This window comes from Vanessa cardui, chromosome 7, assembly GCF_905220365.1.
Source record: "Vanessa cardui chromosome 7, ilVanCard2.1, whole genome shotgun sequence".
Taxonomy (NCBI): Eukaryota; Metazoa; Arthropoda; class Insecta; order Lepidoptera; family Nymphalidae; genus Vanessa; species Vanessa cardui.
In genome coordinates this window covers 5,068,504-5,095,648 of record NC_061129.1, presented here as the reverse complement: position 1 = coordinate 5,095,648, position 27,145 = coordinate 5,068,504, and the positions used below count along the sequence as shown (strand labels likewise).

At 34.1% G+C, this 27,145-nt stretch overlaps 1 protein-coding gene across 1 annotated transcript in view; it reads left to right on the top strand.

The window, feature by feature from the left end:
- The window catches only part of LOC124531138 (LIM domain transcription factor LMO4), an 89,361-nt gene that overhangs the window by 15,494 nt on the left and 46,722 nt on the right, over positions 1 to 27,145 (top strand). The window contains exon 2 of the mRNA XM_047105605.1: positions 11,449 to 11,813. Within this exon, the coding sequence (XP_046961561.1) occupies positions 11,521 to 11,813 (293 nt within the window). The 5' untranslated portion in view covers positions 11,449 to 11,520. The remainder of the gene's footprint in view (positions 1 to 11,448; positions 11,814 to 27,145) is intronic.

Sequence of the window (27,145 nt, the reverse complement as noted above, 5' to 3'; positions counted from 1 at the left end):
TAGTTTAAAACAAAGGCATTTGATAGGTGAAATGACATCACGCGGAGCCCCAGGCAGGAGCTAATGAGGTAGAAATGAACCTCCGATTAACATCCCGCTAGACCATTTATTTGAAACAGGAGTTTCATGTCATTAAATAAATATCAAAGACTGTCTTGGAATGATGGAGCCTAATGTTCTTGTATTTTCCAATTATAGACTGTTTTAATTCAAAGTGTACTTTATTAAGAAGTCTTGTTTTTCTTTGCCATTAATTTGTTTCGCAACGTACGACAAAAAAATATTATAGCTCCACGCATATAAGGGCAGAGAATATGGAACCTTATAAGTTACTTTATTTATTTCCTAATGAAAGAAAAACATGTCGCTTACGACCATCTATTTCTATCAGACGTCATATATCAGAAATTTTGTATGCTTATCATTAAGGAAATCATGTTGTGCTAAAAGCACGTTTTATTTTTATATTGTTCGATAGTTATAAAATTGTACCAACTATTTTTCCTATTCGTTAAAAGTATTTCTGTTAATATATTTCAAGTTTAAGAAACGTTTAGAAAATCGACTATTTAAAAGGAAAAGAGAAATCATCAATTTGAAAAGCATATTTGCATACGACGTCTAGATACTTTCGGATGTAGGTTAACGAAATGTACATGCTATTTCACCCACTTAGCGGCTCAATTGCAGCAAATTATGGCCATTATACATGAAAGTGTATTTAAAGTCCAATAGAAATAGTTTTAATACAGTTACAGTTTTCATTAGATTGCTTCGATGTCGTGACTGGATAGGCACCGAAGTTCCCTTTATAACAGACCCGCAACCGACTATTAAGATCATCAATAGAGTCATTTGTTGCGCGGTGATTACAAAGCGACCCGATGTCCGGTAATTAGTAGTATTATTTGATTGAAATTAACTACATTTATTATAATTGAACCTTTTATATTCTCCGCAGCCGCGGGCCGTCTCGATCTCCGACTGATCAAAGAATATTATTAATCGTCTGTTATTAATAAACGAATCGCATGTTCGAATAAGTTAAAAAGAAAATCAAAGTGGCGGTAAGACCTGTTATAGAATTTAATGTTGCGGTTGACAACGCATGCGCATTTAACGGTAATACGTAATTTACCGTTTTACCGTAACTGTATTTTGTGAAAGAAAAATTGACAAATTAAATTTGGCGTTCTTAATTATTTAAGTGTCATAACATCGAAACGATTTCATTGATTCCGTGACCAGACATTAAATTAATTTAATTAAAGCGCTAACGTAAACAAATGAATAATAATATTAATCATTTTTAATATCGGAAAACTCGTTTTTATTTTATTATAACTTCGTAAATAATTTAATTAAATCCAAGCTAATACTTATCTCGCCACGCTAATATTAAACCTGATTCATGAATCATTCTTATAAATGAGGTTGTCTAGAATTATTTCAATATTTAATTGGCTCTTTACGTTATGGATAATTATAATTTTATGATGTTAAAGACCTTTACTTGAAATTTAATTTATATAATTGAATGTTAATTTAGTAATTATGTTAAAAAAAAAACGCTACATTGAAAATCTTTGGGGCAACTTTTTTTAATATAAATTGCTGTTCAACTGTATATTCATTTGAAATAATTATTTAAAAAATATAACAATGTTATACTGCTTGGGAATTAAAGATTTGAACCTTGTTCCACCAGGCTGGTTTAAAAAGGTTCGAGGTCGCACATGTATAAGCAACCCACTTATGATTAGGCTCTCTTTTTTAAACCTTTTTTTTCGTCATATTTATACAAAAAAATAAACATAAATTAGTGTATCAATTTGTTCAATAACCAATCAATCAATCTTTATAATTTATCTCTAAATTTATTTCATATTATTTTTTAAAGATAATGGACCTAACTTTATAGTAAATCATTAAGAGTGTTAAATAAGTAATCAAAATTTCCACAAGTATCAAAATATACGTTTTTATTCGTAAAATTTCAAGTGTAGGTATACGATGCGATATTACCTTAAAAAAATGCCTAGTTACGAGAAAACATGCATCCATAAAAATAGACGCGTCATCACGAACAACACGGCTTAATATAATACTTCTATGAAACTAACTTTTGTCTGTTACCTATTTACACTTAAACTGTCGAACCTATTTACATGTAATTTGGTATTGAGTTCCGGGTAAGAAGAGTACTTTATTTGATTCATCACTCGAGGAGTTAAAGATTTAAAAAACCGTAGATTCACCTAGTACGTATAAAAACTGAAATTCTAAATAAATCAATTAAAAAGCATATCAACAAAACACATATTAATATTGTTATATAGTAAACAAACCAACATTAATGATAAGGCAAGTAACACACCGAATGACTAATAACGTCATTAAATTTTTTATCACCGGATATTATGAACAATAAAACAAGAACTGAAATGATTAATATATTGCACATAAATCAATGTCTTTACTGATAATAAATAAATCCCTTAAAAGATCACTATAAGTACAATCGGTTAGAAAGTATAGCGATAAATAACCGTGTCATTGGCGTACTCGTAACTTTCGGTATGCCCCGGCGCATGGTGTTACATAATCGCTATGAAATTGTTTGAGGCTTCATCATGGGGGTCCACAAATATATTAAACTAATAGTCGCCCGTGGCTTTGCACGCGTTTTAGTGTGTTGGTTGTCTTGTGTCATTTTAAAAAGTAGCCTATGTTCTTTCTTGAAGTTTAAGTTTGCTTCATACCAAATTTCATCAAATTCGGTTCAGTGGTTTGTGTCGCGAAAGAGCAGGCAGACAGACAGACAGACAGAGAGAGTTACTTTCACATTTTATGTCATTCAAGTTAAACCTAATAGTCTATATTGATAAACAACAATCTTCCTAACTTCTAAGCTTACTACAATATACATCTACTTGGTAGGACTTTATGCGAGGTGACCAGTAAGATACTTCCTTATCATATGTTCTACCGCCAAACAGCAATATTTTTTATATTGTTGTTCTGATTTGAAGGCTGGAGGGAAAACAAGCTATTGTAATTATGTGCCTACATGTTAGCTCCCAAGGTTGGTGGCGCATTGGCAATGTAAGGAATGGTTCAGTTTTATAACAGTGCCAATGTTGGCCCACTTGCTTGTCCACCTACCGATATTATAAAAAAAAACCAATACTGGAAGATGCAGCGCGTTTTAGTATGAAACGTAATATATAATTTTAGTTTGAGATTAAAATACTACGCAATAATAACTTAAATGCATTAAAAGAGGCATAACAACGCCCTTCGAGCGTAAAGTAGTTTAAATTAAAACATATTTAGTAATACATCAAAGTAGTAACGTGTTTAATTATTCTCTTCCACTCCCCCATTTTTTTTTCTATTATAACTATTAATACTTTCCGACGTTTACAACACGTTACGTTTACGTTTTCTTCAACAATTAGACACGCACATTCAATTGTGTTAATTAAAAAATAATTACTATACTTATTGTTTATGGCCTTTTTTCATTATATATATTGTTTAATTTTATTTCTTAATCTGAAGGGGGTAACTTATATAATCTTATAAATATACTAGCGACCCGCCTCGTCTTCGCACGGCTGCAATGCTGATACTAAGAATATTACAGGTTTCTTCTTGTTGCTTTACTATATTGTTTATGTATTATTTACAAAAATGTTCATATCAAATTACTCTATCTAGTAAAACAAACTGCATGAAAATCTGTTGCGTAAATTGAAAGATCTAAGCATACGAAAGGACAAATAGCGTTTATCGATTTTTTTTTTATACTGTGTCATAATTCTTTATTCTGTAAATAGGAACATTGATAGAATTCACAAACCCAAAAAGTTTATTCTACTCTTAGTGTTATTAATGTATTAAAGGGGAAAATTATTAATGAATTTTAATTTAAACAAAGCATGTACATAATATGTTCGTAGAGTACGCGCATATTGTGTGTATTTCAAAACAATGGATGATTATCGATGTGTAATTAGTTATTTAGCGATGATTTCGCTTGATTGTGCAAAGTGCATTGATTGAGGATCACCACGTATAGCTTAGTTATAGCTTATCGGGAACGTTGTCAGCAATGACAATCACGTGATGTCATACTTTAGCATTGATAACGCTCACCGCGCTGCATCAATGCGAGCGCTTTGCTAAACCAAATATTTTACTTGTATTCATATAATAATCTAAATACTTGAACTATTTTTTTTACTTAATTATTGGATAAATACTTCATATACTTTTTTTTATATAAAAAATGCTGTAAACAAATCTGATAAACTTCGACATACAAATAAACCGTATAGGTATAAAATAACTTAAAAACAATTACTGATACATAATAATTAATTTATATGATACATACACATTATAAAAAAATAAAGTTATATTATATCATTCGCTAATAATAATAGTAATAAGTTTCATTCAATTTACTTATTACAAACAACTGTTTTTAATTTAATGAATTTCTTTGAACTGCTATTAGACTTATTTTCTTAAATCTAGTTTGCTAGCCATAGTATGAATTTAAGATCTCGAATTTTACACCTCTATAAACTAAAAAATTATTCGTACCCATCCGTCTGCTTCCATATTTAATATGAATATTTCAAAATTATATACCATGACTCTATAACAGATAGTTAATATATTTGTCGGACATACAGCTGTTATGGACGCTTGCTTCGAAATGAAGACCCGCTCTGCTGACCACGAAAACTTGTGAGTAATTTGTGTTGTAATATGGATATGGTGCTTAAATACGACTCACACTAATTTATTTCTATCCATTTTTTAATAGAATATATAATTGTAAGTTAGCATATATGAACTTCTTTCATTGCTATTATTACATATAATTCATATAAAATACATAATTGAAAACATACTAACAAAACTTTTTCCATTTTCGAATAACATTAAAATAATCTTATTTAATACGTGTTCCTAATCTCCACAAATTACGAACCATATAAAAGAAAATAAATCGATCCAATTTCTGTTAAAAATGAATGAAATAAAGTTTCATTTGTTGTATCGAGTTTTGGTATAAAAACTATTGTAAAATGAAACAAACAATTCGTAACAAAAAAAAAAGTCACTAATTTTGTCGCAACTCGCTAGATTGGCTCTCATGGCTCTGTGTCGCTCCGCTCGGCCGCCTCTAATTACGAGTGGAGTCGGTGAGAGCGGCCGATCTGTAAGCGACATTGTATGCATTTGTATGGTCATTACACGTGTTTTTCGTCACGACACACCTGTTTGACGACAATGACAAATCCTGAGCCATTAGTGTCGAGCAAAAACGATCCACTTAACATGCGTGACGCGTGTAACTTCGATCATAAAATATATTTGAGGCTAATAAAATGAATACGGCAAATCTTAAGGCGTTTACTCGCACGGCTTACGAAGTGCCATCGATGGTATTCAGTTAAATGTGCGGAGGCAAAGGTGTCAAGACTTCTTTAAAAATAATATTGCGTCTTGTTCCACATGCCAGGAATGCCACAGCTTGTTCTTGTGTCCGAAGTAGAAAACATCTATCTTTCGCCTAGACCCGTATTATGCTTATCAAAATTTAATCGTCATATATATGTGTTTTTCAATTTTTTTTTTGTAGCTTATAATTATTTTACATAAAACGTTTGTGGATATCGTTTAAAACGTTAATTATATTTTTTTAATAAAAAAACAAATATAAATTCCTAGCTAATAATATTTTGGTATATTATCCTACTACGTCAACCTACTAAGTCAAGTTACGGTTATGCAAGTGACAAAAATAATTGCACAACATTTCAACATGATATGATAAAAGATACGTAAATTCAAACGAAAAGTATTATTTTTAACTTATGAACTACGCATTGTTTTGTGAATAAGGAATTGTATTAAGAACTGATTCGTTTATTTTTAAACACATATAATAACATGATACAAAGGCCGCAAATTCAAACCGAACGGTTCCTTATTTTGAGGTCACTCTGATGAATAATGCGCTTCGACCATTAGCCGTCGTTTTATGCAAATATTACATATAAGCCGCCGGCACTGTTTTTTATATTCGTATACATGCACACTTTGAATATTCTGTATCTTCGCTTAAGATTGTAAAATATCAGTTAACATAATATCAACGATTATTCACATTATATGTTTAACTGGTAGTTTAGTAGTAGCTCGCGGCTCGCGTATGTATGTGGTTCCTTGGAGTTAAATCTTGATAACAATTTTTATCTAATACGATTCAATGGTCTTGCCGTGAAAGAGCAACAGAAAAGTAGAGTTACAGTCGCTTTTATAATATCTGTATAGATTATATTATGATTTAGTTGATTTTCCTTATTTTTGATATACTTCTACATCTCTCCATCTACCTCTATAAATAAAATTATATGATTGTTTTTATTCCATGGAAAATATAGCGTGTCTATTTAATTAGTTTCGTATTCCTTTTTTTTCATTAAACAAAGTAACGTATGACATTTGACAACCAAAAGGAAAAGTTGAAATCTCAGCCGATTGGATAAAATTAATCAACGCGGCACAGCGTGGTTCGTCAGTGAAATGGATATTTTATGTTCTCGGACAACGAGTGGGCTCAATTTGACCACAGTTTTTTAATTATTGTGAATATGAGAATATAACGGATAGACTTTATAATTACAATATTAACAAAATTTGCTTATTTCGTAATAAACCATTCGTCAACAATTCATTCGATGATAAATTGACGTCGCTTTTAAGTTTGTAAAGCACCGTTAAATTTGGCTTTCTATTTCTCTCCATTGTCATAACAATGTCCGATTTTAATAGACATTCTTTGTAAAGAGTAATTTTCTTAAGCGTTTAAATACATTTATTAACATTACCAAATCTAATAAAAACTCCTCCTCTTTTTATATCTCGTATAACCTTTAAAAGTATAATCCAACCTAACACCTGAATGTTTTATTTCATTAGTAATGATTGTCATAGACTCAAAGCGGAGCATTCCGTCCGTTGGCGAGGGTGTGGGGGGGGAGGAGGGGCGCCGGTGCAACGTCTTCCCCCCGGCTCTAATTAGGCTCACATTCTCATTCCGTTTTCGCGTTTAATTTTGCCGGCGGTTTCGCCTTAATTACGTTATTCGCGGGCTCCGCTGTTGTTCTTGAAACCTTCGTGAAGTTAGTGACCGGTTTTGTGATGTGAATGCTTCGTATTCGATTTTCGTATATTGGTTGTATTAATGTTTAGATTATTAAATTTGTGTTTGTTGCATTTCACTCTGAGTACGGAATCCTTTTACCCCTAAAAGGGTTCCGTACTCAGACACTATAGAACTACTTTTACATTAGTTCCAATTAGTTATAAATCCTTAAATTAGTATACGCAAGGTGCTGTAATAATAAATTGATTCATGTTGATGAAAAAGTTTTAAATCTATTATCTGTCTATATTGATCTATTTTACTATAATTCCAGAAGCCCTGATATACAACCCCTATACAACTTTTCAATAAAGTATACCTATATCTACTTAGACATGTGATTTCATTATGAAACAAGGGCCAGTCTTACCGTGTGTTTCAAACTGAGGGTAGAATGATTATCTCACGAGTCCCCCAGGCTGTCTTATAATTTTCCAATTGCCTGGGTAATTATGAGACCGTTTTTTATTAACAGTCCAAAATAATTAATTTAAACGGTCGCTAATTATTGAATATAAGGAAAGTTTGATTTTTTTTTTTCTAATAATTTCCCCGCAATGATTAATTAAATTAACGCCGTCCTTCGTAAAAAGTTATTTACGAATTTCATTGAACGCCATCCATTGCGTTGTGACAATTGTAATTGTTTTTTAGCATCCAAATGTAATGAAAATTGATTTTGTGGTACGTACATACACTTTTCTATATCGATGCTATTATCGACGTTAATAACACTTCCAGGTAAAATAATCTATACAAATATTAGCTGTCTGTACTAACGTTGTACAAGTAAAACTAATACAGAGTAGGTAACAAATTAAAATTTACATAAAATCTCTTTGCAAGGATTTTTTAAAATAACTCAATAGTTTTGACTGTGCGTTGATATTGATAGTCAGGTCATATGATTTATTTGGATAGACTTTTATATTCTTACTTGAATTTAATAAATTTGTTGTCTTTAATATTTTACGTTATTTACACGTACTTTATCGCTTAGCTAGAACTTTCACTCAATAGTAAATTACAAATCGTACGTACAAGTTATTTTACAAAAGCAACGCTTTGAAGTAATAAAACTGCGTTGAAATGTCTGACGCGATGACTTACCAGTTTGTTGTCAGACATTCGAATGTGCAGTTCATCGCTGTAATTGAAAAAAAATCACTTAACAGGTAAATAGAGGGCTGTGACGCTATGAGGAGGCTCGTTCCTCTTTGTTGTCGGTTGGTAATAAGATTTTTAAACGGCAACAAAGTATCCAATCAATGGGGCTTGAATAATGAAAACGGCACCTGCCAAGTTCCCAGGCCACCCTCAACCTAAACACGCACCACGTAACGCGGGAAATCAAATGAAAACGATTTGCAACTCTAACACATACGTGATAAGATCTATTTGCCTCTGTCACTATATATGGGACTGAAACAAACATAAGTTTGAGTAATTATACATAACGGTATTTCGTGTTTCAACAATGACGTAATTTTTACTCATACATATCCGACAAACAGTATTACACCGATCCATAATCTAAAAATAGTATAAAACATCGAAACTTTTTCTAAACCACTCAACGGATATTGATGCGGTTACCACTAATAGAAAGAACAAAAATTTAGGAGAAAAACAGGATTTTATTTATCATTTTTAAATATTTTGTAAAAATAGCCAAACGGTATTATCCAAAAAACCTTTTTTGTACGACTAACGCAACTTAAACCTTAGTCGCCACAGTAGCATGCGGTATGCGATCCTGTGGCACCCGCTAAAGAGACTGAGAGGGTACCGCTGGTATCTTAGTGGGTATTCCGGTGTGCCAGGGCGCACTCGTCGTCTAAGGCACTGGAGATTCCCACGTACCCCCCACTTCACTTGGGGAAAACACCTAGTGCATTCATATCGAGAAAAAAAAGGCTTAACCTTAGTAGAAACATCTAAACAAATACCTACTAAGAAACTGTAGGTTTTTATAAGGCATTTATTTATCTTCTAAGTACGCTAATAATATCTATTTTTATTTTAAGTTATAAAGTAGTAAGAAATTTCCAATGCATATTAATCCTTATTCGTTTAAATTAATTATATTTTATTTGTATTTAATATAGATTTAAATTTGTCTCTTTATAACATTTGACAACAAGGACACTTTAGAAGATATTATCGTTTTAAGAATTGTGTGCGTAAAAAAATATTCTGATGAAAAACGGGTGGCGGATAACTGGCAAACGAATCTATAAAAAATTGACCTTGGGAGTTAAAAAATATTAAATTGGATTTTATAAACCGTGGGCATGTATTGATATATTGTTTTAGAAATAAAATAACTATCCATATTCCTAATTAAAGACATAATAGTTCTCTCCTGCGGCTTTTGGCTTTTTATCAATAACTACCAGAAACCCACAGTTTTACCCGGACGGAAATTTTTAAAACTGCCAATAAATTACAATTGCCAATTTTTATTCCTAAGTGATTAAAACAATTGTGTCTATATATGTTACCTTATAAGCTTACTTAGAACCAAATCCGATTAAAATCAATTTAGTGATTTAGCCGTGATAGCCTAATAGACAGACATATACTGATAAGCATTTGGAAAAATAGTGTGGATTAACCCAAAAGATATCAACACATATAACTTAACGCTAAAAATATTAAAAAAGATCATATCGCAGATTTGTAGACAAATATATTGGGATAAATAATATGATCGTTTATATATTAGTAAATATAATACCTAAATGAAAATGAAAATGAAAAAATATTAGATTTACCCATTACTATCTAATTTATAGAAAATCTACAAATTTAAAGAAAATCCTATTGTAGATCTCCCTCAAATCTTTCCTTCACTGCAAGTATACAGTAAGCATAATACAATGCAATAAAAATGCAACATACATCAATTCAAAATCACCTCTTAGTTAAAAAAAACGTGCTAGGTTGGAATAGTCAATGGACTCAATAAAAAATAAATAATAAGATCATCGAAACGATGATATCGCTAGACGCAAAGTTCGTTGACTTGCGGTGTAATAGTTAATAGTTGCTGTACTATCACGTTCCATTTCAAAGTTTTTATTGTGGTCATAAATCGACCGTTAATCCAGCTAATGGTCGCCCGAGAGCGTCGATTACAATCTCCGAAAGCTGGTACGTGTTACAAAACACGTGTTCGCGAAATCAACAAAACAAAGACGTAAAAATACACGTAGTCAGTAGATCAGCGTAGTCCGGGTGCGATTTAACGAAGTGCTTATAGCTGCACGCGACGCCGCTCATTAGTACGCACGCAACTCGGTCATGGGGTATGCTACACGCCACCTATGCCAGCCCGCCTGGCCCTTATAGCCTTCATTAGACATAGCCGACAACAAGTAATGGCTTTCATCACGCTTGCTTCTTGCTATACCGTAAAGCTACAGGATCCCACCAATATTTGAACCCATACTACATCTCTTTCAAGCAGTCGTAATGTTTTATTCAGATCACGCGAACAAATAACAACTTAATCTACAGTTACAACCCTTTACAATTTCGGACACAAAAATTAACCAAATTACATTTAGCAAAGCAAATCGTTCCAAAAGAAAGGGCTACTGAAATAATTGTCTACTTTACTCTCGGAGAAATAGAATTACAATCTAAATTAATTACGCTTTTAAAGCGTCCGTTATTCTTAATTAGTTTCTGCACCGCAGCGGAAGCTCCCGCGCTCGCCTCGCGTTCTCTTAATGAAGGGTAGTTTCAAATCAGTGCGTTTGATCAACTCTGTGCAGTCTTAATTACGGCACCCGTTCTGCGCGGGACAATCCGGTTATTTATGACTACATAAGCTTGATTATTCTTTAATGAATACTTGTTTTAAAACGTTTAATTAAGTTTTATGGCGACAGCAGCGCTCAGACGGTGCGGGCGTCCCGCCACTCCGCTGGCCGCGAGCTAATTGGATCGGGTTGACGCACCGTTCCGCGTCCCGCTCTCGTCCCGCTCGCCATCCCGCAGAAAACCTCACCCCGCTCCTAATTGTATGAAATTGCTAATTGGAAAATTTTATAAACGCGAATGGCCATCCACAGGCCCATCAAATATGTATACAAAAGAAGAAAAAAATAGCAGTCAATTTTGCAAAAGATTAATATCAGATATTGATTCGAATAAGTCAAATATTTAACCTACATCCATGAATAATAATATTTTAAATTTGTCCACAGGGCGTGTAGTTGTGGTGGTCGGTGCGAGCGGTCCCCGCTCCAACCGTCAAGCTGGCAGCGAGCGCGTTGAGCATGAACCCGCACTACCACGGGTACGCGGAGCTCAGCTCACCACATCCGCCGTCACCGGAGGCCGCTTTCGCATCGAATGGCCACGATTATCCTCACAACAACAACAATCCTGCATTAAAAGAATGTGCGGGTTGTGGAGGCAAAATAGTAGAAAGGTTCCTTCTCCACGCCCTCGACAGATATTGGCATCACGGCTGTCTAAAATGTACATGTTGTGGTCAAGCTCTCGCGGATATGGGACGCTCCTTCTACTTCAAAGGCGGAATGATATTGTGCAAAAGCGATTATACAAGGTGAGTTTTTACCACTTGATAAAAATATATGTATACATTGAAAATGGACGCTTAATGGTTCATTAAATAAAAGTTTAAACAATTGGTAAATCGTACATGTATAAGTAATAAGTTATTTTATAAACTATTTAATTAGTATCCGTTCAACTGCATTCGTTTTACTTCTCCAGATCATCATCTTTGATTATCCATAAAAGGTAAAGTTTTTAGTGCATCACCTAACGATGACAATAGCGTGTCTGTCAAACCTTTCGAACATCCAAAAAAGTAACTGAGAAAGCCGCAGGCGCATTGTTATGAAAATGTTTCGAGCCGTTTTATTTTCTACCTGTGGAAGGGACAAAAAGTACAGCCTTGCGAAGCAACCAATCGATGGAATCTCAGAGCCGGCTAAATTGATGTCTTTGAAAAACTTTTTAGTACTAATTTAGAGTTTCGGTAACAAAGTTTTTAGTATGTGTAGTAACTAATTAATGGCTATAACGTTCTACCTACCGCATTGTATTTTTAATAAGTTGCACGTTACCATAAATTCCAATTAAGGATTATTGCTGAAAGATTTACTGCAAATAATAATAACGTGATTGTAGAAAATTAATGTAATAGAAGATCGCATGGCGCCCCGACCCGCGCCGGTCTCGCACGTGGACCGCAGCTGCCTCGAGGCGCCCTCGACGTTAATTAGCTAAACGCAAGGAATTCGACCCAATTAACTAAGTCCACCCTGCTGTGGTACACGCCTCCCATTATAATTACGCTCTGATTTTCTGTACGTGTCTTCCTTTCTACCCATCTATTTACTATATTCGGCGTATCCTTTATATCGCTGTAATTCTGAGCTCGTTCTATTTGCCATTCATAAAGGAAATATAAATTCGTTTTACACTGATTTCCCTTGTTTACCGGCGGTTGCGAGCTGAACTAGGAACGAAGAGTGGGCCAACCGCGGCGTGGGTCGTGCGTCGTAGATTCGATAAAGCTCGTCTCACAGTTGACAGAGACGGCGCGGCCTAACGAGCGGCAGGGCAAGGGGCGAGGAGACGGAGGGGGGGGGGATGAAGAAGTGCGGTTCCGTGCATGTCTCTGCTGATTGACCCGCGTCACTCGGCAAACAACAACTAACGAGTCGGCCCCTGCGCCTCCAGGTACGGTAATTCGCTCGAATCGCTCCCGCGGCGGCCGCCCGTCTACTTTACTTACACGTCTTCCCTGATTGAGACTCCTTAACGAAATTAACGCTCTCTCACGCAAACAAATACCGCGTTTATCAACCGCCTTTTGTCCCGGTATGATGAATTGCGGTCTCGCCCCACAAAGACGCCGGAGATGTTTCATACTGCTGATTACTGTTTACGCGCAAAATTAGTCGCGGAGTTGTTATCTTTATACGCGGCTCATGACTATAAAAGCGTCGTAAACGTTAAATTAACATTGCTCGATTTTAATTTAGTAATGATTAATTATACCTGCGCGTACGAGATTATATAGAACATGGGTAGTGAATGAATGGAACGGTAACATGCCTATTTATACATTGTGTCATGGCCGCCTGCCTACAAATGAACGAAGTCCGTAGAGATTCAACTACATCAATCGAACTAAATTATTCGATTGAAATACCCAGCAATCAGAAAACTCGTAGCACGTAGCACCTCTACGAGTGGCAAACAAAATTAGATTCTCTATTTTAATGTTCTCTTACATGTATTCTACAAAAATGCAGATTTTAATGGATTGTTTGTTCGAGGTAGGTGTTTAAATCTTAACAAATAACAATAACTGATACAAAAAAAGAAACTTAGTAATTTGCTACTAAATTGTAACAATCGAGCGTTGACCAAATTTACCTGTCAAAGTTGAAAACATTTAAGAGTTAAAAGATCGGAGCGTCGAGGCACGTCCAGCTCTTGAAGCGAGTTCGTTAGAGCTCCGTCAATCAAGGCAATTGCTGCTCAATCGGCAATCAGCCACCGCTAACGAGCCTGTAAACCAACTTCTTACCACTCGCTCACACTTTCACATTGTTAACCGTCTTCACATTTGCAACTTGTAGTGGAACTTCGTGAATAAATCATTTTTATCATTCAAATATTACATATGTCTGTCTCGGCGCTCGGTTCGAAGTTGGTCGCCGATGATATTCTATTACCCTACTTTCTTTCATCAAAACTCGCGTTAAGAATACTGTTTCAATAATTGAACTGTCACTAATAATCTCAACAAATTATGCTCAGCTATTTTGAAATTATCCTCTATACTATAATATTCAATACGACTGTAGCGTGCCGTTTTTAAATTAGTTTAAATAAATAAAACATATTTGCGGTCCGTTTAAATTTAAAACTCATTAGTCAAGAGTCCAATGACTTTAATTGGCGTAGTAAACCTACTTTCCAAGTATATTGAAATTAAGGCCAAACCCGGCACGAAATAACTATTTGTATTTACTGAAACACCGCCTTGGCAGAGTAACGACCAAACCCGCTCGCTATAAAGGCGGTCTTTTATCAAAGTAATATAAGGTTGTTGAGGCGTCCATCCATCAATTGTAATTATTCGACAGCGAATACATTGTGGGGATAGTATTACTCGACAATATCATGGTAAATATTTATTTTGAATGTTGAAAAGTATTTTATGGAAGCACGTGTCGAGGGCGGGCGGCTTCCAATTTGGTCGTTCGTTAACGCGCAAAAGACGCACAGTTTAATTGCAACCGCCCGCCTCTAATGAGACAGTGCCTCGGACTCGAACGTTTCTCTTGTGCAAATTCACATTGTACGTAAATTGATGTCGCCTAACTCATCTTGATGCCAAGATTTGTGTACAGCGCCATATCGGGCAGAAGATCGCCAATTATACTTTCAAACATTTCAAATAGTGCATAAACAGAACAAACTACATTAGCATTCGATAATTAAACTTATTTTTATCTTTGCAAAAATAATATTAAGTGTAATAAAATTAGAAAAAGCCCAGAGCTCTTGGTGTTTAGAAACTTTGGCAGTGATTATTATTACAGTCTGGATATTATAGCGTCGGACGTTACGATGCCACAAAAAATCCCATAAAAAATGTAATGTATAACTAGTTACAGGAGTAGTGAATACATACATCATCAGTTGAGGTCGTAAATCCGTATCGCAAACAAATTGGTTGCGGTCGTAAAGTTAGTTCGAGTTTCTTGCCCTGGTCGAGTCGTGTAAAAGGCTCGTAGCCTGCAACGATTGGATTACGCCGCCGGCGTATGACCCCAATTAATTTCGTTTGTCTCTTTGTCTGTCCGTCGCAGCGTCGTAGCGTCTAAACAGCGCAGACCAAACGACCAATCTATGTCCGGAATTCTATTACCGATATCCACTTTGGTCATGCAAAGTTGTAGCCTTTGGGTAAACTTCAAAAGCATAGTCAGAAATAAGTGCCTCTATTGCCATTGGTCATTTTTGATATCAAATCAAACACATATCTCAGCAGTGTTATCACTTGTTATAAGTGTATAGGCTGAGTCATATAATTCCCAAGTCATTTCTATAAAGTAATGTGGCATTAATTAGGACGATGGAAAACGCTTTTGTCGTTGTCATGGTTTAAGTGGCAAACGGGCAGGAAGCTCACCTGTTGGAAAAAGACTACCAGCGCCCATGGACGTCTGCAACACCGGGGTGCTTGCAGATGTCTTAATTGTTTTAAGAAAAACGTATGCTATTTATTTTGACAAACTCACATAATGTCATTTCTTCGTGAAGGTACATTCTTGTACATTAATTTCAATATCTATGTTGTTTAATTAACTGATAAAGATATAATTCTTTAAAACCTATTTCACTTCAAGCATTACTTTAAAACTATTATATAAATTATTTGTAGTGTATATACTTGAATTTAAATTAAATCAAGTTTTGTCTGCATTTGGTAAAGTAATTAAAAATATGATATTAAAATTGAAAAAATTGAAATGTGCTTGTTATTGAAATTTATTTGTTCTTAATTATTTCTGTCAATTTTAATGAACCGACTGACCTCGGTTAATGAATGTTATAACAACATATGTATACACGCAAACTTCCGCGCCCACGTTTTAAATATTATTAATTAATTTTATATCTCTTTGATTATCATTTTATTATAATAGCATTTTGGTATTAACCAATATTGTATGTGTGTATTTAATTAGTTTAATTGACTTATTGCTTTAGACTTTAAGTGGTAACATTCGAACTCGTCTCATGGAAATTTTGGATCTTAATTCACGACGCGACGTTTATGCCGTTTTTTTACTTCAAGATATATTATGCTATGATTGTTTATCTTGAAATGCGTCACTCACTTTTTTATTTTATTCTACTCAAATAATTCTGAACACCTACTGATTTTTGTATGGCTAATATTATTTGTATAGTAACGTCATATAATTAAGAATTGTTATATTGGCAGCATTACCCCGTTATGCACTTGCAAGATTTTTATGTCATCATTAAGAAATTATAACTTACTAATAAGATTGTCCTTTCCTTTCTATAATATACATAGTTAAACTTAATTTTATTTATATATTTTTTATGAATGATACTTATAATAAATATTGTTGTTCAAATTATTTTATTTCGACTACATTATTGAGTATCTCAGATTTGATTATTTATATAGAAGCATATATGTATAAATATAATCAGATATTTTCCGGTTTGAAGGGTGAGTTAACTACAGACACAACTTACATAACATTAGTTCTCAAGATTGGTAGCACATTGGCGATATAAGGAACGGTTAAAATTTCTTACAGCATCATTGTCTATCGACGATAGTGACCACCTACTGTAATACATACATACATATATCTCTTTAACGTACCGTATGCGTTTACAGGGGTTTATTTATTAATGCCGTTATATCGATATAAAACATGTACATATTATAAGAATAATGAAAACAGATTTGCATTAATGGCGGTCAGAATTGTTAGAGTATTTGTCAAAATCAATTTAACGATGCCTCTGCCGTCGACGTGAATGCCTCTACAACACATGGCCGTATGTAAATCAGAATACAGATAATCGGCTACTGACAGCTACACACTATTTCCATAATATTTATGAGATAATAATGCGTTTTAACAACGATTATTTATTTTACAATTTACTATTATTACGTATATAATCATTTGTCTTGGTGACTTGTGTATGTTTGGATTTCCATTACATATTGGGTTAAACTGATTCTGTTTTTTTTGACGAGCTCTGATTAATTTAGTTCAAACTTTAAATAAGAAAAAAGAATCATATACAATGAATACCATTTCATTGTATTCATTAGCTTAAATGTACGACAGTATTTTTTCTCGTCCGTCGTATTTACTTAGTCATTAATTTAACAATACACTTTAAATTTGTACGTTATTCTTTGTAAGCTATCATGATTTAGTAATTATTCTCTTTATATAGTTTTAATTATGAAAATAGATAAACAAGTAAATTTAATTTAAACAACAAATTGTTTATAGGAAATATATAATAGTGTTTGTTAACAGTTTATTGATGTCGTAAGAGTTATCGAACATGTCAAGCCGGGTTCGTCAGAGCACTCCGAAGTCATGTTCCGAAGGCCACGAGAAATTCACGAGATGAGCCGATCATGGCGTGTGTACACCAACCAGTCTTTGTTATATAAATTGACTCCAGCTTCTTAATTGGAAATTGTCTTACAGTGCAAGGCCATCGCCAGTCTAGACCAGATGCGAACTGAAAAGAGGTTTTTTAATAAACCGTTTTCGACTTACGTTGATTTGCGTTCGTAACTTGGTTTGGTGCATAACATTAATGAAAATAGATTAAATAAATGATTGAAAATTAATATAACGTTATTGAGAATACATATGTGAGAACTTCCTTTCTTCTCTCATCTTTCTCATCTTTCGACAAAGACTGTGTTGTGGATTCGAAATTTAGTTTTATTGGAAATAGCTAAATAATTATTGAAATGAAACAATAATATATTAATGAACACATTTATTAGAAAATTCAAATTGATGTACAATATCCACAGAAACGAGACGATCCCCGCAAGCAGGCGACACACGGGCCAGCCGGGGGGTGAAGGTGGGGGAGGGCGTGTGTGCGGGGAGAGTGATGTTAATTAATAACGTCTGTCTCACGAGCGCTAACGACGCCGTCACGACTACATTATTTAGCCACCTGATTAGTTCGCAGGAGGCACCTCGCCCGCAGCTCTAATTAGTGAACGACTCTCGTACAGGACTCTCGGTTAAATTTGATTTGTAACTGCACTATCTCTAATTGGAACTTGTTTGTAATTGATGATACTCTGAATCGATGCACTCGTCCGCGATCGGGGTGAGACCCTATTTACATATATGTTACGAGCGACTAATTCATAAAATATTAAAAGCAAATCCGAACGCTCCCGCTCGATTTTTACATGCCAATACGTCCGTCAACAGAACCGAGCGTCTGGTTTTATTTCTATTCTATTATTAAAGCGTTTAATTTAGGGCAACAGTTTTACACACAAAACGATCAAAACGCAATCTCCCCGTGCTGGCCGAATAGGATAGGAAACCTATTCGAAATTGATATGGGTGGAGCGCACGAGCGCATTGCTGCGTCGCGCCTATGCAGCCTCGTAAACGGTACCCGCTCGCCCGACAACGACTCAACTCCGACTCGACGAGGTGTCGAATTCGGAACTCTATTCCATTGTTACACGGATGCTATTAGACTGCTCAAAGTTAACGGACGAGACGTGTTAGGTAGACGTACGAATTTTGTTAATAAATAAACGCTGTGCCCAGCGTCCGGCTAGTCGTCGAAAATAGGCAAAAAAAATCTGGTGAAAATTTGGCGTAAGTATGACAGTGGAAGCCGGCATGACGTACACAAATCATTATTCGATAGCCACTACTGTCAAAGGAATTTTTAATATTACTAGCCGAGATTCAGTTTGCAGAAGTTTTAACTTGTCATACAACGATATTTATTGGACGGGAAGATCATATTTGGTGTGCAGGCAGGAGATAGCCGCTGACAGGTGTCGAGTCCCCTTTTATGAATTCTGTTTGTTTTTGCATTCTATTTTTAGCATATTTTTTTTACCACAAACGCATGTATGCATGCATTTATAATGAACTAAAATATTACATAATTTGACAGTTCAATCTGCAAAACGTTTAGAATTTGCAACGATTTTCCATTAATATTGTGTTGTTTAAGTCGTCCAAAATAATGTAAGAACAAAATCATGAATCGTAACCCCAATGTCATCTTCAAGGCAGATTACCACGTAAGGTACACAGAGATAATTAACCAAATTACAGCTGAATGAAGTAAATTAACGAAACAAATTTGATTTCGATGGAAACGAGCGCGGTTGCGATGACGATCAAATCGTATCAATTACCTAGTTCCCGGCAAGTTCGAGCGCAACTAGTTATAGATCCGCCTCTGATCTTAATTAACCTCATGTGTTAACCTCGCATGACTACGACGTGTGTGAAATAGTTGCAGCCTTATAACAAGTAGTCAAATGTCAGATGTTCCGTTTGTCTTCTCTTCGTGGTTTAATTGATTTATCTTATTCGATCTAATTTTATCTTTAAATATACTAGCATTTGAAGCTTGCTGAAAGTTAGTTTTTGCAGTAGCTGTAATTCATAGTGTGTTATCAATATTATAAATATTACTGTATTTAGGATATTTAGAAAATAATGTCAGTGCCTTTTTTAAAGAAGTAGTGTTATTACAAAATACTTTCTACAAGTAGTCTCTAAAAAATATTTTTGTATTTTATATTTCATATTTATATAATCTTTAACAAAATATAGAATAAGAATAAATGTATTCAAACGAAACGGTGAGATAATGCGATAATCTTTAATTTTAATTATGAAACATATATTCATAATTAAATTACACAATAATTTCGAATATATAATTATTGACGTTATCCACACGCAAGTTTCGCTGTTAAAGAAAATAATTTATTAACATTATAAATGTCAAATCATTAATAATAACCCATAAGCAAAATCATCAATATAACAACACGTCTTATTTTTTATTTCCGAGCGAATTTTCAATTTTTACGTGTAGTATATTAGTAAAGCTATTATTCGCAGCATCCCTCGCCCCACCTGCCCCACTCGAATTAGTAAACAAACGTCTTTACGAGCGGTTTTACGAGCCCCGCGATATTTCGGTCTCGCACGCTCCTTTACGACATAATGAATTTGTTGATGAACAGCGTATTAGAAAGTTCGAAATAGACGCGTCTGGTGACTGGACTCCTAGTACGGTCACTGTTAATTAAGTAATTAATCTATATCAATAACAACGTCTTTAAGACCTATTGTCATTTGAAAATTGTTAAAATGACGACGAAATACAACCAACAATGAAACGTGATAAAAAAAGTTACCAAAAACATAAAGAATTTAAAATTTGTCTTCCAAACAAAAAAAGAAGTTTTGCGAATCGGAAAAGAATAAATATAGGACTGACTTGATAACATTCTTTTTTTGGAGTCGGTTAAAAATCGTCATTGCTGCAACTCCGATATGCATTGTTTGAGGTGCAAACAATTATCCTGTAGTCCTCCAAAAGCGCTGCCTAGATGTTGAAGTCATCAAAGTCTTCCCTCGTTCAACAAACGCGATCGAAGCCGTCAATGTACCCTGCATGTTTGACACCACGATTACCGTGACTAGAAATGTTGATCGTCTTTCTGAAATTAGAATACCTGTATATTATTAAAGTTGAATTATAATAATTTTCTATAATACTACATTCATAAAACTTATACTAGCCATAAATAAATAAAACAAAATTTAACAAAAAAGAATATAAGGTAAGGTTAAGTTTTCGAGTCGTTTAGCTTAGCAGTTTTAAAATATCCGAATGTTTTATATTCTCATCATTTTAGGAATATAATAATTTCAAAAGTTTTTGCCGGTTATCCTATTAAAGAGCTCGTTGAATATTGATGTATACAAACAAATTACTACGGTTGAATTCAGCAAAAATCAAAACCAACCATACCCAATTATGTCCTTTTATGACTGCATTTGTGTATAGAAAAAAGTGCACAGGCATGAAATCCATTCAACTAAATAGCTTACGACAAGGCGCGCATCGCCGTTTTAGGAAAGAATTGACATTTCAAGACCGAACTGAGTCAGTCGCGAGGCGACCAAATGTTAAGTGATAGTGTGAAGTGAGTTCGTTAATAAGTAACAGTGAAGTCGCGGGCCTCTAAATTGCCTCCGCAGGTCACAACTTTTAATGAGGCGAAATTCCCCGTCGGACTCGATCCGACGTCGTCTTAACGCAACCTGTTCGTTAGCACAAAAACGGGGCACGCTAACGCGCGATTAGAATACACCCCCTGCCTGGAACACACTAGGTACCAACCAACTGAAATATTTATTGTTTAAATAAAATTCTTCCGAATTAATTTTTCGTAGATCAGTGTCTATTCGTAGGTAATTAGTTCGGAGGGTCGGATTGAAATTACATCCTACTTAATGACGTGCTCCTCAAAAACGCAGCTTCAACAAACAGCAAACATTAGACCGGACATCAGATTTATTTAACTTTTTGACTTAAAAATTCTTACTGAATTTAGTTATTGTATGTTAATAAATAAGTATAACTTTCCATTGAAATTCAATACTAAGTTAATAAATCAAAATTGTTAGAAGAATGATTATATTGTAGTAACTAACTAGATGGCTTTTTTTGTACGTGCAATCAGAATTTACTGTTTTAATTCCATAAATCTATACTAATACTATAAATGCGGACGTATCTCTGCCAGTCCGTATGTCTGTCGCTCTTTCACTACCAAACCACTAAATTAAACTTGAACCCCAGGAAAGAACATTTGCCTTTTTTGCAAAATACAGGTTAATCAATTTCTAAAAGGCAAGCGGAGCCGTGGGCAACAACTAGTTGATTTAAACCAAAATATCGTATGTTAAATTTCATGTGTGTCCCAGACCTTAGCCGAAAAGATAGCTCGTTTGCGGCGGGCTTTCTCTGTGTTGTTGTCACATTAGCGAATAACTGCGCGGCTAACTCTGTCGATACGTTAATGATGTCGATGGGACGTCTATTACGGCGAAAAAACTCTTTTGTGCCGCGACGCCCGCCGAAGTCGCTCCTCGCTGTACGGTGACCACGTGACTCGCCTCACTGATTTTATAAATTTCTTCCATATTTGATCTATCGTTTTACAGATTTTTATCTGACAATTCCTTTTCTTTAAAAAAACACTGTTGTTATGTTTCATCAAACTGAGCAATCACAAAATCATTTACTATATTCATTAACTAGAAAATTGTCTTGTAATATTTACTATTTATTATTAACTATTTATTATTAACTATTTATTATTCTCGATTTAAATATATCTTTTAAACTCTTATTCATATAACTAGACAATCAGAGTGATATATGGCAAGATATTATTATTATACTTCTTTTTACGAGTTTATGATTTGAAGTATGTTACTAAAACGATTATCAAAATTCTGTGCAATTATATTCACAATATTACATTACGTTGCAGCTAGCAAAACCAACGTTTCAGTAATATTCCCTGTATACATAAAAAACGAAAGTTGAAGCCTAGTTTATACATAACTAGCTACTTACATATATTAAGTACACGTTTTGTCATACATGCTTTTTGCGAAGCTTTGGCCGTTTACGCAGCGCACGCAACGAAAACTCCCAAAAGGAATACTTTTTTCATTAATGCTTCGCTTCTACTGGTTGTAGTGTGATTTATAAAAAGCCTTCGATAACGGTTCGATGGGGAGCTAACACTAAAATTATTTATCAAATTGGACCATTAGTTCCTGAGAACAACGCATTCAAAAACCCAACCAAACAAACTCTTGAAATATATAATGTTAATATCGATAATTAGATATATTTGATAGACATTGTCATCAAGTCAGCATAATTAATCTGTAATAGCTAAACAAATTAAACAAAAATCGAAGTCAAAATTTTAAATTACGAAAATTCGACTTCCCAATAAACATTTCATTTAACATCTTTAGAAACAATATTCATTTACATCGTGCAGTTTTTAAGTATAAATAAATGATTTAATTTAATAAAAATATATAATAGTTCATTAATACGAGCTGGATAAAAATACTATACTGTATAATACTTGATACCCACGATGAAAGAAACGTTCACGGCGAATAGATAGACAACATTTTAAACAGGTTTCCTTTAATACAAATTAATACAATAATTTCTAAATGAGATTTTAATCAAATTTGATATATGTGTTCAAATTAAATAAATCGTTTAGGTGTGATGGGGAGTTTAAATTGTTCCTAAATTAAGGAATTATTAGAAAACAATCCGGACAGGACAAGGGGTATAGCAGGGGACGGAAGGAAGGGTATCTAATTAGGGAGGGGTGAAGGTAATGAGCCGCGATCGCCGGCCCGATATAACGAAAGCTATTTACGCGGTGGTCGCTCGAAAATTGCGAGGTTTTGTTTTAAAAGCGGTAACCGTTTGAGTTTTGCGATTAAGGAGTTTAATTAGACTGTTGTTTACAACCTCATTAAGGTAGGAACGGCCTCAGATATCGGCCGATAATTTATGAAGTTGAAAAATGAGTTTCGTGCCGAGATTCTGTGCAGATTGTGGCCAACAATCCGACTATGAATAAACATGAACTTAGCTCTTAACCCGTTTACGGAATGGCTTATCGTAACTTTTGTCGACTTAATTGTGTTGAGCGAAATGTTTTAGTTCATTGAATTAAACAAACTATTCTTTAGATCACGAGATATTCAAATATATATAAATTAAATATAAATTCGAATTCACAAAGAAATATTCCGTCGAGCTAATTTACCGGCTTTTAATGTCGACCTATTAAGTATTAAGCTGGCAGCTCATTATTTTTGTATCGTATATCATAACCGTGCAGAGGGAATGATTTAAGGGCGTCGCTGTTAATCGATTCGCCACGGAAGAAATTCAAATTGGTTCTCATTTCCTGCGATCGCCACAAGAGGGAGTACGCACCGAGCAAGCACCTGTGAGTGCGCTGTATCCGGCTCGTCCAATTACTGGGCCTTTTACCCTAAATAAAGCACCCTAACGATCGTCCTGGACACAACACTAATGCGTCGAGATTCATTAACAATGTTAATATATGCCTGTTCAGATCTATAATTTATTATTCCTTGTTTTCGCTAAAATAACATTATTATTATTGTAAGCAGCAGCAGTTTGAGTATCTGTAAACTCGATGTTATTCTTATGTTATATCGAATCAGTGCAGAATTTTAAAACAGATATGCACCTTGCGATAATTCCTTATTACAAATGACAGTAGCTTTTGCAAGTCAGCGAATGAAAGCAATATCAATTAGCTTATTTCACGGCAAACCGAACAACTATGTAATAGTATGTACCTTCCTATTTTGAAAGACGATCATCCATCTTAGTCGCATCTTATAGTCTAACTAACGAGACACGCACGCCATTCGAGACATCGTCAAAAACAATCGAAATAAAGATCAAACTCGCGTTGCGGGGCGCTGAAAAAGCTGCTACAGATTAGATGGTCACGATTATATTCAGAGATAAAAAGCCCTTATAATAATAGATAGAGAGATCACTTCGGCATACATCGCGAGTTCTATAAACGTCGCGATCTGCAGGATAAGATCTCTGCGAGCGTCTCAGATCGGCACCCCTTTATTTATTTAATCAGACTGAGCGACGGACAATGAGCTATTGTAACTGCTGATATATTGTCCAACTCTGATCTATAATAGCTCCACACTTGTTTTATTAGACAGATAAATCGATATGCGGTGTAAATTATTTGTTTATTATAATTATGCCGGCGAAATTTCCATAACGTTATCATAACATAATTATTTTCGAATATAACATTATGAGATTTAACAAATTTCTTAATTAATCAAATCAACAAAATCAAACTAATACTCACATTAATAAAACATAAAGATAACCTTGTTTTTGCACTATTCAAATCAAGTTTAATTAAGTAAATGTTTTTAAATAATACGTTTGAATCGTTAATTAATTACGCAAGTAACATATTTGCTTATTTAACTTAAGCTTAGGTAACAACTTAATCGGGATAGGATTCATTATAATTATAAGTCTTAATTAAAACTTAAAAAGCGTATTTATTATTAGTATTATTGAGTATTAATTTCGGTATTCAAATGTTAAATATAATTTTGTTTATTAGCATATAAACGAGTTCGATGGCTAATCGCATTGCAACGTCAAAAATGTTTAATTAAAAAGATTGATGCTTAACGGCAGAGCGGGGCACCAGAAGTACAGTGGAGTTGCAAACTTATCTAATTAGTTAGCGGCAAGCGGGGAGCGGGACCTGCACCGTACCGGGTCCCTCCCGGGGGGCGCGCGGGGCGCGGGCAGGTGGGCGCCGGGGACGGGGGCAATTAGCGGTGATAGTCGATTAGCTCATCGTGTGAGCGCGGCTTTTGACAAATGTTGCCAGCAATAAATTATTATTATTTATGAATGTTACAGATAATTGGTGTAATTAATACGCGCGCTCGTGGCCAATTAAATCTGATGTGTTGACCGATGCTTATTACTTTAATTAAATGTGACTGGAATTATGAATTAGTGGTTCTATCGTTGAATATTTTGTTCGAGCGTCAATTCCTGATAAAAAATATCAAGATTACAAACGAGCGTTTTTAAAATATCTTTAAGATTTGTTTGATAAAAAAAATTATTTCGTTTTATTACAAAAACTGGACGAACCGCATATTTTGAATGTTTTCAATTAATGTTAAATCTACAAACGCTAAATGCATCGTTTGATGTTATATATTAACCGTTTATATTATTTTAATTGTCAATTAATTAAAATTTGTGGCTCATAAATAATACAAACCCGTTTGTGATTTTATTAAGAAAAATATGTTATTATGGTTCGTGTAAAATAATGATTTATATTAATACTTTGAACATTTTTAAATAGAAACGGTTATTTATAAAAAAAATACCGAACACATCTGACATCTCAATAAATTTTCACCTCTAAACTTCATTTCTTTGTCAAAATAGATTTCTTTAGTTATAAATTAACACACATTAATATACTGACATTTTATAATTTAAATTAAAATGTATTGTAATTTTTAAGTCACTTAAAAAAACCGAAAAGTCTCCAATGTTCTATATTTACTTCAGATGTTCCGATTTTGATGCAGTTTCTATCTTTATAGCGATATAATATGTGATACCCAGGGAGTGGTAACCAAACAAACTGTGTGTGCAAATCCCCACCACCAGAATTACTTCTCATTATTAATACTCATTAGACAATATAAAATATAAAAATTGAGAATAATTGTTCTATTATTAATTAATTATTCTGGTCGGATCGTTAAAAAGTTATTGGAGTTTCTGTCAAAAAGTTTGTACTCCCGTGCCTCATAAAACGCTTGATAATTTTTCGACTACTACCTACTTCTTGTCACTGGTGTCCACTCATCGGATTATGAACTTAGAAAGAAACTCCACTTGTGTTTACACTTTGCACACACATTGTGCACTAATAATATGTATTACTCAGTTAGCTGGTGTTTCTGTAAATCATAATCAGGGTATAAATTTGTTTATATTTCTTAAATATACTATGAACGTTCCAATTTATTGGCATTTTTTTGTTTTCGGAATAACTTCGATGTAATTAGAAGAGATAGTCGGAGATAGAAGATTTCTCAATCTAATGAAGATGTTTCATACCGTCTGCATAAACAAATTTTCTTCTGTTGTTGAAAAGTACAAAAGAGAATCTTAATGAATTTAACCTAAATAAACAGCTTGTAATTTCATAAGTAGTAATTACTAGATTTTCCATATTCCTCTCGGGCTATTTTAGAAGATTGATTAGTGGAAGTTTATTAATAAAGTCAGGGATCGTAATGCTGAGATAATTAATTCTTAGCGCAAGTTAATTGATAAATTAACATTAATTAGAAAAGTTTGCGTCTACTCCGCCATCGTTCTGTTTTATTTGGGTATATCGGTTTTGTGCTGTGTTTTAGTATTATAATATACTTTTATTTACAATTTTAATTTACGCTTACAACCAAAAATAAACTAGACGTATCATATTTTCATATCAAATTTCCATTATTAATTTGTTTCAATACCAACATGGATTCCTATAAATAAACCCAAAACGGTATTTAACAGAATTGAGTCAAAAAAAGATCTATATCTTTTGAAATCGTTTTTTGTTGTATGGTGTGTTAATGA